Genomic DNA, 14,316 nt, shown 5'->3' with positions numbered 1-14,316 from the left:
TACCTATAGCACATACCTTGACTTACTTTATTGTGTTTTCCAGGTTCATATATATTAATACTTTTTGGCTTGATGTTATGTATCATATTTTAGTGGTATAGGCTCTAGAAAACCTGATGCTTATTTTTAAGTACTTTTAAATACCAGAAATAAGAAGTGGAAATTACCTTCGGGATTATTTGACCTAACCTCCTAATTTTAAAGAGATAAGGGAACCGAATCCCAGAGAAATGGAGTGCATCACTTGTCTAAAGTCACATAAGTAGTTAAAAATGGCACCCAGGAGTCTTAATTCCAATCACATACTCTCTTTTCTGTACAGTACATCCTTTGAGTCATCTTTTCATTTGGAATTAAAGATGAGTTTCACATTATTTTGATAGACTTCGTGTGTAGTGTGGCCTTTTCCCCCTTTTTTCTCCTTGATGCCTAATACATTTTACTTCCCCACTCCGATTTGTATTTATTTTAAACCCTTAGACTCTTTACTCCATTCCTCCACTGCCCCCTTCCCCCTGCCCCCCACTCACAATAGAAGACTCCTGAGCTGTGTGGAATCATTTGAATAGGGAAATACCTCCGATTAACCAGGACTTATTAAATATTATCCTATAGGCAAGTCCTCCTCTGAAATACTATAACGGTTTCAAATGTTACAATTTCCACCTTATCTGCAGCCTCAACAAAAGACTCACATATGATTTGTTTCCTATGCCCAGAGACTCCTGTCCTCTCTATGCTCTTTGCTAGATTTAGCAAAATTCAATGATGGTGCTAAATCAATTTTTTTTTTTAACTTTCAAGGGAGAAAACACTGGCAGAATTGTGTTTTCTAGGGAAAGCTGTGTGTAAATGAGAAGCAGAGGAGAGCAGCAGAATGATCTCCTGTGGCCCCGCTACTACAAGCTCTCCCCATATTGTCTCCTGCTTTTATATTAATTACAACTTGCATTATCAGCTGTGAGTCTGTAGCCCAGCAAATAGAAAATACTGCCCCTGGAGACCTAGCTTCTTGTATCTATTTTCCATCTCCTTCTATTGTGCTCTACTCGGTATTCACTGCTTTTCTCCTGGTAACACTGCTCTTTAATGCAATTACGTAAGAGCAAGAGGAGCACCATATTTGGCTCCCAATTATTAAAGCCACAGGGAATAGAAACATGTTCACTGCTTGCCCTTGGGTGTCTTCGTGATACTTTTGGCTGAAGAAGAGAACATATATTATGGAATGTATGTACCTGACTATTTGCCCACACACATGCACACAGAACATTTCTCTTCGTATTTTCTGCATACAGCAAGTATTTTTACATACTTTCACACACCACTTCGGTTTCAGGATTCACTAAATTTCTGCATATAATTTGGCAGCAAGCCAGGCAGTTATTCTTGAAGGATGTAAACTCTGAAACTAAGGGAAAAAAAAAAAAAGAAAGAAGAATGGAGTTGCAATACAAATATTTCTATCTAAGAAAAAATGGAGCTGTAAGGTTATGTTTTTTGTATGTCCACGGAAGTTACAATTTTTTATGACCAAGGAAGAGCTTTATTGATCAGATTAACAATGTTTGTGTATATAATTGCATCATCATATGCAGTTGAATAGGGACAACTTTGGAGAAACTCCTCAGTCCTGAGACCCCAGAGGGACTGATCCATTCTTCCTTTTTTTCAAATTAGATGACTGTCATGTATCACTCCTTACTTGGTGTGTCTCTTGGCTACAACTTGAGGCACTCTATGGAAATAAACATACTGTGCACTTTTCTTTTTAGGAGAGCATTTTTAGAGAGACTAGGGAGAAAAGAGGTAGGGAAACGTAGGTAAGATGGTGAATTTGAACACATTTAGGGACTAGGCTGAAGACTGAAGGCCAGACTCATTTGGAGGAATCAGTTGCTCTTACAGTATATTTGCTTATGTGGTTTATTTTTCCCCCTTGTCTTTAAAAAACACCTCCTCCAGAAAGTCATCAAAAGAAATACATTGATTTATAAAAATAAGTGAGGCCTTACTAAAACTGAGCACACATCTATCCCTGATAGAGATAAACCAGTGTTTTCAGTTATAGGAAGTCCTTCTCCGTGATCCTTTCAAATCACTACAGCACCCAAACAGAAAGACTTGTTCAGCTCCATTTGAGCAATTATATAATAGCTATTGGATGACATTTGCCTTAAAACACAGTCAAGGTGTTAGTGGTTAATTATTGTTATTTTCACAAGAGGTAAGGAGCTTTTACAGCAACCGGCTTAATAAAAGAGCCTGCAGTACAGAAAACCAACATCACTTGCTGTGTATACCAAAAAGTTTAGCTTAGGTGAGCAAGTTGCAGTTACTGCATTTTTTAAAAAGAAGGCTTTACCCAGTGTTGTAGGACTAAATTCAAGCCATGCTATTGTTTCTTTTTTCATGTTATTCTTTGAGCTCTTTATCTGATTACCATACAGCAAACAGCTGACACGAAGGGGCTGCAAAGCTGCAAGAGTCTCTGTAGTCTGTTTGCCTTTAGCTTGAAACTATTGGAGTGGTTTCTAACTTAGATAAAAAGGTAGCTCACAGGCCCAACTTTGTCTTAGTACAGGCAGCAGAGAACCTTGGTTTTCATTTTATTTTACTCAACTTCTTTTCCTTATTTATTTTCTAAAACATGTCTTTATTTTAGAGATCTGTACCTGTGCCATATTTATAGTTACAAAAATTTCTCTTCAAGGTTTTCCCATTGAATCAATTGCTTGCCTGATTCAAATGCCAGTAGCATTATTTGACATAAATGTTATTAATCTGTAGAGATTTGGATATTTCATCTATCAAAAATGCCAACTATTAAATTATAATCAGTTTGTAGCAGGTCTAGAGGAAGGAAAGACAAGTTTTGTTGTGTTCCAAATAAGAATAATTCCCTATTTTGTCATACCTAGGTTCTTGATTTTATTTTGGTAACTTTTTATTCAGTTCTCTATGCACACTATAGAGTTGCCATTGAGAAAAAAATGACAAGCTGACCTTTTTTTGTCCAGATAAACTCTAAATAATGGCAACATAACAAGAATGGCAAGATTATCTTCAGATGGTCAAGAAGTCTGGGTGTTGTCTATATGCTTGTCTCTCTGTCTGATCTTTATTTACTATTCTTGTAAGAATCAGCAGAGTTGATATTGTTTCTGATTTATTTTTGCTCCCTCCCCTCCCCTGAAGAATTTGCTTGCCAGAGGGCTTGTGGGCTCAGTTGAAGTTGTCACATACAGGTGACAAGTGTGCAGCTCTGGCCTTAAGGCTGGTCTGTTTCGTGTGTTGTTCCTACACTCTGTTTCTGCCAGAGGAAATTCCATCCCTTGCCTGCCTTCATGTGGTGCTGATAAAGTCCTTCCTGTACATTAGAATTCCTGTTTTCCTTTAAGCAGCAGCAGGGTATTGGGAATCATCAGGAAAGGGGAGGAGGAACGGGAGAAGAATACACTCAGCAAAGTAGCATGCACTATAACTCTCTGTTTGCCTTGCATGTCTTTTGAAACAAGTAGTTCTTCCTGGAAAAAGAACGCTCAGAGAATTTAAAGCTTCCATGAAGCCCAAGTGAAAGTCCTACCCAGTTTATTAAATGATTAGTAGTTGGTGTCTGTTTCATTCTCTTGTTGTTCATTTGTGTAAATTAAAGCAGAAATTGATAATGTATTAGATATTGATGGAGCGATTATCATTTTATCTGTTGGTTGTATAATCAGTTGATGATAATTTTGAGGGTTCATACAGACTATTTTAGGGCAGTGCGTTTGAAAGATGTGAGGGCTGCCCTGTACATTCTTGATTCTATTATTTTTTTATGGGAGCTGTTGGGTTTTATAGATGCTAATGTTCTGAAGTATTTTAAGATCTAAGCACACTGGAACCTATTTTTTGGAAGTATGCCCTAATTAAGAGAACAAGAATACAAATGACTTTTACATTTTTAAGTGATCTTTTTTTCTTATTTTTAAAAGTAAACTTTATTGGAATATAATATAAAGCAATAAAATGCACCCATTTAAGTGTATAGTTCACTAAGTTTTAACAAATGTATACAATGATGTAACCCCCTCCCCCCCCAATCAAAATTCTGGACAACCTTTTCTTTTTGTACCTATTGCTGAAAAGACAATGCACTGTATCATGGCATCCATAGATGCCTAGTTCTGCAAATGCTAATATGTACACATTTTTTTTTTCTCTGTACCTTTTCTCTTGGTTCCTCATTTACGGCTGAAATGGTAACTGGAAAAATTTCTTGGCATCCTGACATCAGAACCCTTCATCTTGGCGAGACCATGATGATGCAACCTCAACCCACTCAGCAGGCACCCCGGGGCCCTCCAGTGGGGGTCACGCTTCCCAGAGTGGAGACAACAGCAGTGAGCAAGGTAAAAGGTCAAGCATTTTCCTTGTGCAAAGTAGGCATGACTAAACTAACTTCAGTATTTTATGATATCAGTACATCTTCCTCAGTATAAACAGGAGAGTAGCAGGTTAGGGAGTACAATCATCTTCTATTAGGGAGACTGTTTCTTCTCCTCGCATACATTACTTAAAAAAATTCTAACCATCTAACCTTTAAGTAGGCATTACAATAACAATTGATTAGTTCTGCCAATTCTTTTACAAATTTGGTTATCTACACTTTACTTCTGTGGTTGTAAGTAAATAGAATGACAGACCTACTTCGTTGCTATGATGCCGTTTAAATTATTCTGTATACAAGATATTTTGCTTGTAATTTCAACTATAAGAGTTCTCTGTAATCAAGCAATTATGTCTTTAAAGCACAGAAGATGCAAAAATCTGTTCTTATTCCAAAAATTTTATATGGCATCTTATCTTGGGAAGGTGGATTTTGAACTCTTAGATTATTTGTCCCAAGTTCCGGTCAGCTGGCAAAGTGACTTTTGCCACAAATCCTAAAATTTAAGATGATCAGAGGGCAAGGGGGACTTAAGCGACAGATGTCAAGTAAACCTAGTGCAATTCAGAATAACTTTTACCATCTAAAATTCACCTCTTGCACAGAGAGCTATTATATGTTGGTAGGGATGACTCTTCTATGGCTAGAATGATAATTTAAAGGAAGATGCATTATTGAATGTAGGCCAGAGGAGTATATGGATTTTACTTTTTAATATTTTACATTAGGTGGTGTCTGATCTCCTAGGTCTATTTCAACTCTATTATGGCTGTGTTTATGGCCACAATATTTAATCATTAGACAGGTTTCCAAGTAGAGGACAGTTTAACAGCTTGGGCTGTAGTCATATATGCCATTTAAGAGAGGGTGGTTGATGCAGAGTGGGTGTCTTCACTTCTCCAAGTTTCTGGCCAGAGATTTTGGATTTCTGGGTTTCTAGAAGAGTCTAGAAAAATGTTTCTTCTCAGATGCATTAACTTGGATCCAAATTAGAATCCAGGTTTAAGCAGTTTGCAGTCAAAGCAGAGATGAATACCATCAGAGGGTAAATTGAAAAAGAACTGTGAACTGTATCCATTTGTTTTATACTGTTTTTATTAGACCAGTTAGATTGTGTGTATGTATATGTATATGTGTGTGTATATATATGGGGGAGCGGAGGAGAGAAAGAAACTAAAGTATAAGGTATTTTGAAGGTAACATATTCATAAATTTTCAGGGCAGTTAAATCTGGAAAGCTTTCTACGACTCCAACCTCTCCCCACCCCAAACTGCTCCAATCTACAGAAAGAGCAAAATATATCTATGAATAAAAACAAAACATCCTCAACATTTTACAAAAGAGGGGAAAAAGAGAAGCAGATTTAATGGTCTAATGAGGCTGTCTTCCAGAGACTTGTGTGAGAGGCTCGCTTTGACCTTTCACTTTGCTTAGGAGCCCAGCGCTTCATTTTTCACATTCTTGCAATTACGTTAACGCTTCAAGCATTTCTGACTCCAAGTCAGCTAGCAACACCAGGCATAACTCAACACCGTGAGTTTTTCTCCTCTCTGTAGATTCATTAACAGGTCAGCAAGGTCCCAACTGAAATTTAAAACTGACTGGTTCTTTTGGGTTAGTGGAGGTACGGGCACGGGAGATAGTAGGGAAGGGCCAGAGAGGAGGAAAAGAGGGTGAAAGCAGACCCTGGGGCCTGGGGAAGGGAACAGTGGCAGCAATAGGCAAGGCATGATGTTTTATCCTGTTGGTTAATTTGTGGTTGTTTGGTCATAAAAAAGAGAAAACCCCACTGCCTGATACAGTGTAGAAACCTCTACACTCTGGGTAGCTGTACTCACTTATCCGATGTTGAAGGATTTGATCCCTATAGGATTTTGTTCCTTTAATCATATCTCCATGGGATTAAAGACTGGACATGGTAGCTTATATGTATGAGAACTCGGAAGTCAATCATTTTACTGTATTAAAGTATGAAGGAAAAAGAGAGGTATGATTCCTATAAAACGGAGAATGTTTTGGCATGGAAAATTTCCCACCTGGCTTATCACATCAGTGGTTCCAAAACACATGGATAAGGGCATTCTTCTTTTTTTTTTTTAACAGCAGACTCTAAGTTTTGAAGGCCAAACTTGAGTGTTTTTTGTTGTACTCAGGCCCATATTAGTCTTTTAAATGTTTTTTCAAGATATTTTGATATTGTCCATAGTAGCTTTCTGTGGGAAAGATTAATTATCTGCTCTAGGGCAAAGTCAACAGAGATATTGACTGAAATCACACATGCTTATCCTAGGTTAAATCTTAGGGTGATGTAGTATGGAAAACCTGGAAGGGAAATTTATGTTCTTTGTATTAAATATGTTATAATGTTTCATTGGAAATCAAGTTTGTAGTTTAGAAAAGAGTTTTCTTGCTTATTCAGAATTTATTAGCACAACAGGCATATGGAAAACTGTAAAACGATTCAGTTTCAAAACAAATTATGATAAACTGAAAAAATAGGGATGAATTGTACTAAATACAATGTTTTCATACACATTTTAAATTAAACTTTAATAGCCATATGCTATAAAACAATACATGCATTTATGTTGCTTTATAATTCTTGTGAATATTTTTACTATAATGTTTACATACAAATCTTTACTTTGGAACCTAAAAATACCTCATTTTATGACCTGATAGTGAAAGAGCTACAATTACGCAGGTGAAAGGTCATCTTTTCCTCCTTACTGTTAGTGCAACAAACTGAAAGGAGAAAAAAAAAATAATATAAGAAAAAGACTTGGTAAAATGTAAAACCTGAATTCACTGTATCTTTCAAACAGCACAGGCCGAGCAATAAATGATATAAATATGAACCAGACTTTTCATTCACTCTGATTTCTCTTGCTAAAGGCAGCCAAAGGGAAGGAGTTTGTCTTGTTAATGACATTAGAATGAGGAAGGAAATCTGGTTTTTTAAGGATAGAATTAGGGTGCAGACTTGGGACTCTGGGGAAGTAACTGTCCCTCTTTGTATCTGGCTTCCCATCAGCAAAATGGGGCTTGATAATAAGGCATGGGGTCGCTAATTCTGTACCTGCTGAGTCAAAAGCTGCTTTGTATTTCATTGTGTGTTTTGCCAGAGAAAAGACTAGGAAACAGCCCCCTTGTTCATAGAGCACTTTGAGAGCCTTAGATGAAAGGCACAATATATGTATAAAGTACTATTATTATTGATGGGTTTGTGTAACTCCCATTAACGCTGATGGGAGTTGTGCATGTGAATTGGCAGGAGAATAGACCCCTCAGTGTTTAGAGCACATGAAATTTACATTTTTTCCAGTGCTGTAATTGAGATGTTGACAAATTGGAGAATATTGATGAGCCTTTGTTTTAAGTATTTCGTGCCAAGTTTGTTTTATTTTTCCTGGTTTGAACAATGGTGTGGGTTCAGCAGCAATGAATAAAAAGGATAGAGTAAAGATAACTTTGTATTTCAATATTTTGATGTGCCAATATGAAATAAATTGTTTTAGGCAAATGGAATATGCTGTTTTAATCATTAGCTATGCATGAAAGAAAAATTGATGTTGACATCTTTGCTGTAAAATCGTTGTAATGGGGCTTCCTTACAATTCATTTTTGTAAAATTCATTTTGTACATTTTGCAGCAATTGAACAATCCCTGCACTGTGAATAGGCAGGATTCCCAGAAATACCGAGACAGTTGGCCCAGTAACTGCTGAGCTCACACTGCACACCACACGCACGTTAACCGTACTGTTGCCAGATCTGGTTTAACCTAAATACATTAACATTCTAGCATCCATAAACCTCCAATTGTTCTGGACTCTGGGCTGCACAAGTCAGCAGAGTTCTCCGCAACTCTGTCACCTACCAAAACCCTTCATGGATGTCCCTATCCATCATCTAGACCATGAGGCTAGAATTCCACACCTAGATATTTATTTGTTAGATAGTTCTTATAGCAGTCATGGTGTTGACTTCTGTACACACCCCCTTTATATTGAATGTGTTTATACGTAAGCCCAGTGTCTAAAATATTATTACACTATTTGGGTTTATAATGAATGCTATGTTTATTAAATAGTACTCTCTTCCACCAAAATATTCCAGTTATATATTTAAAAGAGGAGACAAAACAAACAAACAAACAAAATAATAAAGGAAAACCTTAAATCCACTTACTGTAGGTCCTGAACATGCTTTGCTGAGATTTCTTATTTCTTATTCAGTCTAGGAAAACTCTGTCAATGGAATGTTTTCATAGTGGCGGCAATCTCTTTAAAATAACCCTAAATACAATATGACAGATGCCATCTGGCATAATCTTTTGCTAGTTGCTTTTAACTTTTATTTTTCCTAGAGCTAAGTTCATCTAAAACTGGTCACTTAATGTTATGATAAATACAATGACATTTTTTTTCCTTTCTGTCCTAATTGGATCAAAAAATCTCTGAGAATATAATTGATAACTGAACATTTCACAGAAGCAGCTTATGTAGATGGATGTTGTGTTTCTTTCTCTTTATTTTATACCCAAATAAAAGTAGGAAAGAATACCATCCTTTTAACTATCAGCAAACTTCTAAATAATTTTTGTTGATTTTTTAAGGACTTTTTAGAGCAGTAACCATTAGAAATAAAATTAAACTCTTCTAATAAATAGATGCTCTAGGAGCATGTAATAGTGCCCATAAACGCTTAAAAGCTTTCTATAATTGCTGTTAATTTTGAGTAATTTCTTCCTATGTGTATCAACTTACTTGAAAAACCCGGAGTTGGGATTTATACATTTTTTTTTAACTTAGTCATGTAAAGGGATGTCTCCTGATGCCAGTTAGAGTTTAATTTAGAGTAGTAATTAAACTTGAATACTGCCTCATAAACAAAAGATAAACAATAAACCAGCCACGTTCCCTGCTGTTTCATAGCTTTCTTTCCCAGATGTTTTAGCCTGATAATTTTTACACAGTGAACTACCTAACATGGGGTTTTATGGGCAAAGGTCAAAAATGAGTTTTTGATTTTTGTTTTTATTTTCTCTTCATTTGTTTGATAATCTTTTCTTTCCCAACAAAAAGCAAAATGTAGAGAATTTTCCACTATTTAGATTTTTTAAAAATTATAATTAAATACATAATGCTGATGTGCTTTAAAGATAACTATAGTTCTTTTTCTCAGATTAAAAGTGGTTTTTTTTTCTTCAAAACTGTTCTGGAAATGAGTGCCCTTTTCAATTAGCAGTAGAAAGAGGATCGCATTTTTATTTAAGTAAAATCTTGATAATAAACCAGAAAAAGAAAACCTGGACAAGGAGGAAAATTTCTTTTCATGCTTTTTCCAACTTCTACCACCATCCCGACATAAACCAGCTGCGTTACTTTATGTCTGTACTCTTCCTTTGGCTATCAGGGCTTCTCTGTCCAGTTCTGGACCCCTCCATTCTCAGCCATGATCTTTCTAATTGCCAGGTACTGGGTCGGCCCTTCAATGCAGAAGCCATGTTATTTTCACTGGGTGGGGTAATTACTGAAAGCTGAGAATAGCTGCACTAAAGGCAGAGGGATACTTTCATGATCCCATTAGCATAAGAGTGGGTAAATTATTCATGCCAAGTGAGGATTCTATGGGGAAAAGTATAGTTAATGCACATAGTTTTTAAATGTATCCCTTTCTGCTTTGAGACTAAATTCTTGTTGGAATCAGTTCTCAGACATTTACGGGAAAGCTCTGGTGGCGTGTTAGATGCAGTTCATCTCTCTCTGTTTGCAGCGCTCTCAATAGAGACCATCTGGCAAAGATCCAAAAGGTGATTAAACAAAATGATCAGCTCTTGTTGCTGTGTTACATGTCCAATACTCTGGATTAAAAAACATGACCCACGACAGTCAAGCTAACGTCATGCTCTCTCCCTACTCCCCTCCCCTCTCCGTATAAGAATTCAGATGGTCCACAAATGTGTGTGCCATCTTTGTGTCCTTATGGCCCATAATCATGAACAGGTTGTGCAAATGGCTCTTTCTGTAGCACTGTCTGTTCCAGCAGCATAGAAGCATTTCATATTAATTGGGTCAGTCTAATATTCATATTGACATGGGGAAAAATTACTAAAATTTATTCTTATAGCAGACAATGAATATGTGTGCTTTCTGCCATGAGGGAAGAGAAATCTGACAACTGGCTTGTGCAACTGATTAATTTTTCTTGAAACTAGAGAAAATCATAGCATGAAAAACTGTCATTCTCCGAAAACAGTGCACAACCCTTCATCGCTAAACAAAATGGATTGGGTGGGGGCTTTAGGGAAGCTTGTGGAAATAGGCTCTGGTTTTAACGCCATAATCAGGGGTGAATTTACAGTGCCATTCAGAGGAGTCCTCCTCCCCATAAACAAGCTGATAATCACAGGGAAGCTGACTCCCAATTAGCTTTTCCTTCCCTCACACAGATCAGAATCTTTTTATGTCCTCCTTAAGCACTGATATGCCACTACTGAGTTGGTACATCTCATGTCAAATTCAAAAGTTTGGAAATAAATTGTTTTATTAAGAGGAAATCCTGACAATAAGCAAGGTGATTTTCAATCAGTCATTTCATGACTGGGTTAAGGTAAAAATGCCAAGATTTGATAAGGGACAGATATATCTTATCTTTGGGGGTTTGTACCAAATGCCAAGTAGAAGTATAAATTGAACAAACCAAGCATTGTGAGGAAGTGACTGAAGAAATATTGAGATGAAATATTGAGGTAAAATATATATGTATATTTATAATAAGGTTGTGAATTGCTTATATTTTACATTTGCTTAAGCCTGACCTGTGATGTTATTAAGGGGCAGTTTAATGTGTGTTAGTTAAGGCATTCAAGATGCAAGACAATTAATTACTCATTAGGTTATTCAGAGATTATGGCTAACCATTCGCTATGGTGGAAATAGTCTAAGACCAATATTATAGAATGAATTTGAAGAAAGATGCCAAGAAAAGATAAAAAATAAAGCAGAAAAGAAAGAAAAAATCTGTAAAACCACTTTGAAAAACATCATCAGTCCTTGCCAGCTGCCCTTTTTCTAAGGAAGGTTAAAACAGAAGGTAAGAAATACAGATGGGCACTGTACTCAGGGAGAGGAAGTGAGGTTCCCCTTGAGTCAGTGCAGTGTGGCAGATGAAAGGGACTTGCATAGCCTTGGGGGTCTTAAGGCTATTATAGGGCAACTCATGTTCTGTTATCATGCTGATTTTTCAATTGATTTTTGGCTGAACAGTACTTGTGGAAGCCCTCCAGAGCATCAAACACAGCCTTATGGTACTATACATTATAATACACGTGTTCTCTTTTTCCCTTCATTGTCTCTGCTTTGGAAGAAGAGTCTGCAATGACGCCACATTATTTTTCCCCCTTCCATTTTTTTTCCTGTTTCTGCCCTCAGAGTTTCTTGAAAAAAAATTTTTTTGGGGGGGCGGAGTAAAGGGATAACTTTGTATTCATCTTCACATGTTGACATTTGTTTTTGTTTTTAATTTGGCCCTTAAAAATATTTTGATGTCACAGGAGACAAAAATAAAAACTATTCCAATCTACCAAATTTGGCTCTCAGCAGTCAGTCTTGAGCTATTCACTACCTTTCTAATGACAGCAAGAGAGCAACTGTGGGAGTTCACTTAAATCTTGTTCTTCATTAAAATGAAAGTGAACGATGTCAGTATCCTTGCTATACAGCTATAAGTTCCCTTAGCTTGCTAGAAAGCGAGGTCTTGAAAAGGTAAATATTGGAAGGAGAACTAGAGGAGTGTGTCATTTTCTTTCTCCACCTAGGGAATTTTTGCTAGTGAAAATCCGATTCTAATGTCACCTTCTCCTTGAAGCCTTCCTGATTTTCCCAGCCATAGGCCATTGATCCTTTCTCTAGTGTAGCATCTTGCTCATTGTGTTGTAATTATTTCCTGATCTCTCTTACCCTGCTTTTCCAAGGCAGGGATTAGTATTTATTCAGCTATCTAGCATTAATTAGAACCTCTTGAATCAAGAAACAAAAATCCACAAATTTTACCCTTTTTCTCTTTTTTAAAATTTTATCTCTTTTTTGAAAGAAGCTTTAGATTACATAAATGTTACATGAAAAATATAGGGGGATTCCCATATACTCCACATCTTTTTCCTCCCACACTCTTCCCCACTAACAATATCTTTCATTAGTTTGGTCCATTTGTTACGTATTGAAGCATTGCTACTAACCATGGTCTAGAGCTTACATTATAGTTTACACTTTGCACTGAACAAGTTTTATAGGTTTTGACAAAATGTATAATGATCTATATCTGTCATTGCAATACCATGCAGGACAATTCCAGTGTCTCAAAAATGCCCCATGTTATAACTATTCTTCTCTCCCTCCCCTCAGAACTTCTGGTGGCCACTGACTTTATATCAATGTAACAAATTCTTCCATTACTAGAATAATAATAAGTCTACTTTAGTCCATGGTTGCATTCCCCCCTTATGTGTTCATTCCTCAATCTTGAGGATTTTGGAATGGTGATGTTCACTGTTTCTGATTGAGAGGGTCCTTAGCTCCCATGGGGCAGGTGAATGGAACTGCCTGCTTGCAATTGTAGATACAGTGTTTTGGGGAGATGTGCTTTGTCCATCATCATCCTTTTGTTGTCCTGGGTGAATCCAATGAACTGGAGAGTAGGTGATGCAACTCTGCTGAGAACGACCAAAGATTTGAGTCTCTGGGACATATATTTAATGAGTTATAGATTCAAATAAAAGGGGCAGAAGAGCCATGTGTAGGGAAATTATAAATGAGTCTAACTCTCTTACTTTCAGATCATCATATATTCCAAAGTATAAGGCCCTTCCTTCTCTTTTTTAAGGTAGATTTGTTGATCAAAACTTTATGCTTATTGACTCTGGTGTGTGCCTGGAACATGAATGAACTCTTTTGAACATGTAAATACCTTTGATCAGATCCCATGACATTCTTCAGAGCTATTAAAAATTATTTTGTCTTACTGAAATTTTGTTGTATCCAATACTTGCTTTAAATAAATCAATGACTATCAGCTCAAACTTAGAAATCCTTTGGTTACAGGTAGTCCTTAAATTTTAGATTGCTTCTGATAGTTCTGAAAAGGGCTTTTGTCATTTTTGTCCTATCATGTTGTCTTAAATTATGTACATATGGTCAGAATCTGGAGGTAGAATTTCTTTTTTATTATGTTACCTATAAATAAATGTATAGATACATGTCTTTAAATGTCATGATGAACCTGATAAGGGAAATTGCTAATATTTCAGATAGTTTCCTATGATGAACTCAGGGTCCATTTAGTTTATGGTCCTTATTTAGGATAGGATTGACTTTGAGGAAAGAAATTGGTCTTCATACATAGCTAAAGCAGTCTGGAAGTAAATCTTGAAATTTTCAGGCCCTGCATGCTTTTGTTGATTTCCTACATTTGTTCAGCTTGTCATAGTTTACTTTTGAGCAAGTGTAATTATTTTGTATGATGTAGGCAAAACCTTGTAGTGAGTTCTTTTTCATCTCCATGGGTTAGTGTCTAGAATCTTGGCCTGTGGGTCAAGAAGCCTGTGTTCTAGGGTTGTGGTGTACTGAAAAGGGCACAGACCTGGGAGAGAGAGATGAGTTCAAGTTCCAGTTTTGCTCAGTATCTGATAGATTCAGTTTCTCTGTCTGTAAAGCAGGGAAATCTACTTATCTTCCAGGTTGTCCAGGGATTATAGTAGGTGGGATTCCATGTGTTAAGCACCTGACGTTGCCCAGAACCAGTACCAGTCCTTTTATCTCCCCTTATCCCCTCTCCTTTGCTGATACTAACCAGGTGTATGCCCTTGGATGAGTCCCTCGGT

At 36.7% G+C, this 14,316-nt stretch overlaps 1 protein-coding gene across 11 annotated transcripts in view; it reads left to right on the top strand.

Moving 5' to 3' along the window:
- Nucleotides 1-14,316, top strand: part of MEIS2 (Meis homeobox 2) — a 215,728-nt gene that overhangs the window by 12,583 nt on the left and 188,829 nt on the right. For all 11 annotated transcript variants that reach the window (XM_071214097.1, XM_058293877.2, XM_058293876.1 and 8 more), the window contains one exon: nt 4,280-4,394. In XM_071214097.1, coding sequence (XP_071070198.1) covers nt 4,280-4,394 — 115 coding nt within the window. The remainder of the gene's footprint in view (nt 1-4,279; nt 4,395-14,316) is intronic.

This window comes from Dasypus novemcinctus, chromosome 3 (assembly GCF_030445035.2).
Source record: "Dasypus novemcinctus isolate mDasNov1 chromosome 3, mDasNov1.1.hap2, whole genome shotgun sequence".
Classification (NCBI taxonomy): domain Eukaryota; kingdom Metazoa; phylum Chordata; class Mammalia; order Cingulata; family Dasypodidae; genus Dasypus; species Dasypus novemcinctus.
This window is presented reverse-complemented; position numbering and strand designations above follow the sequence as displayed.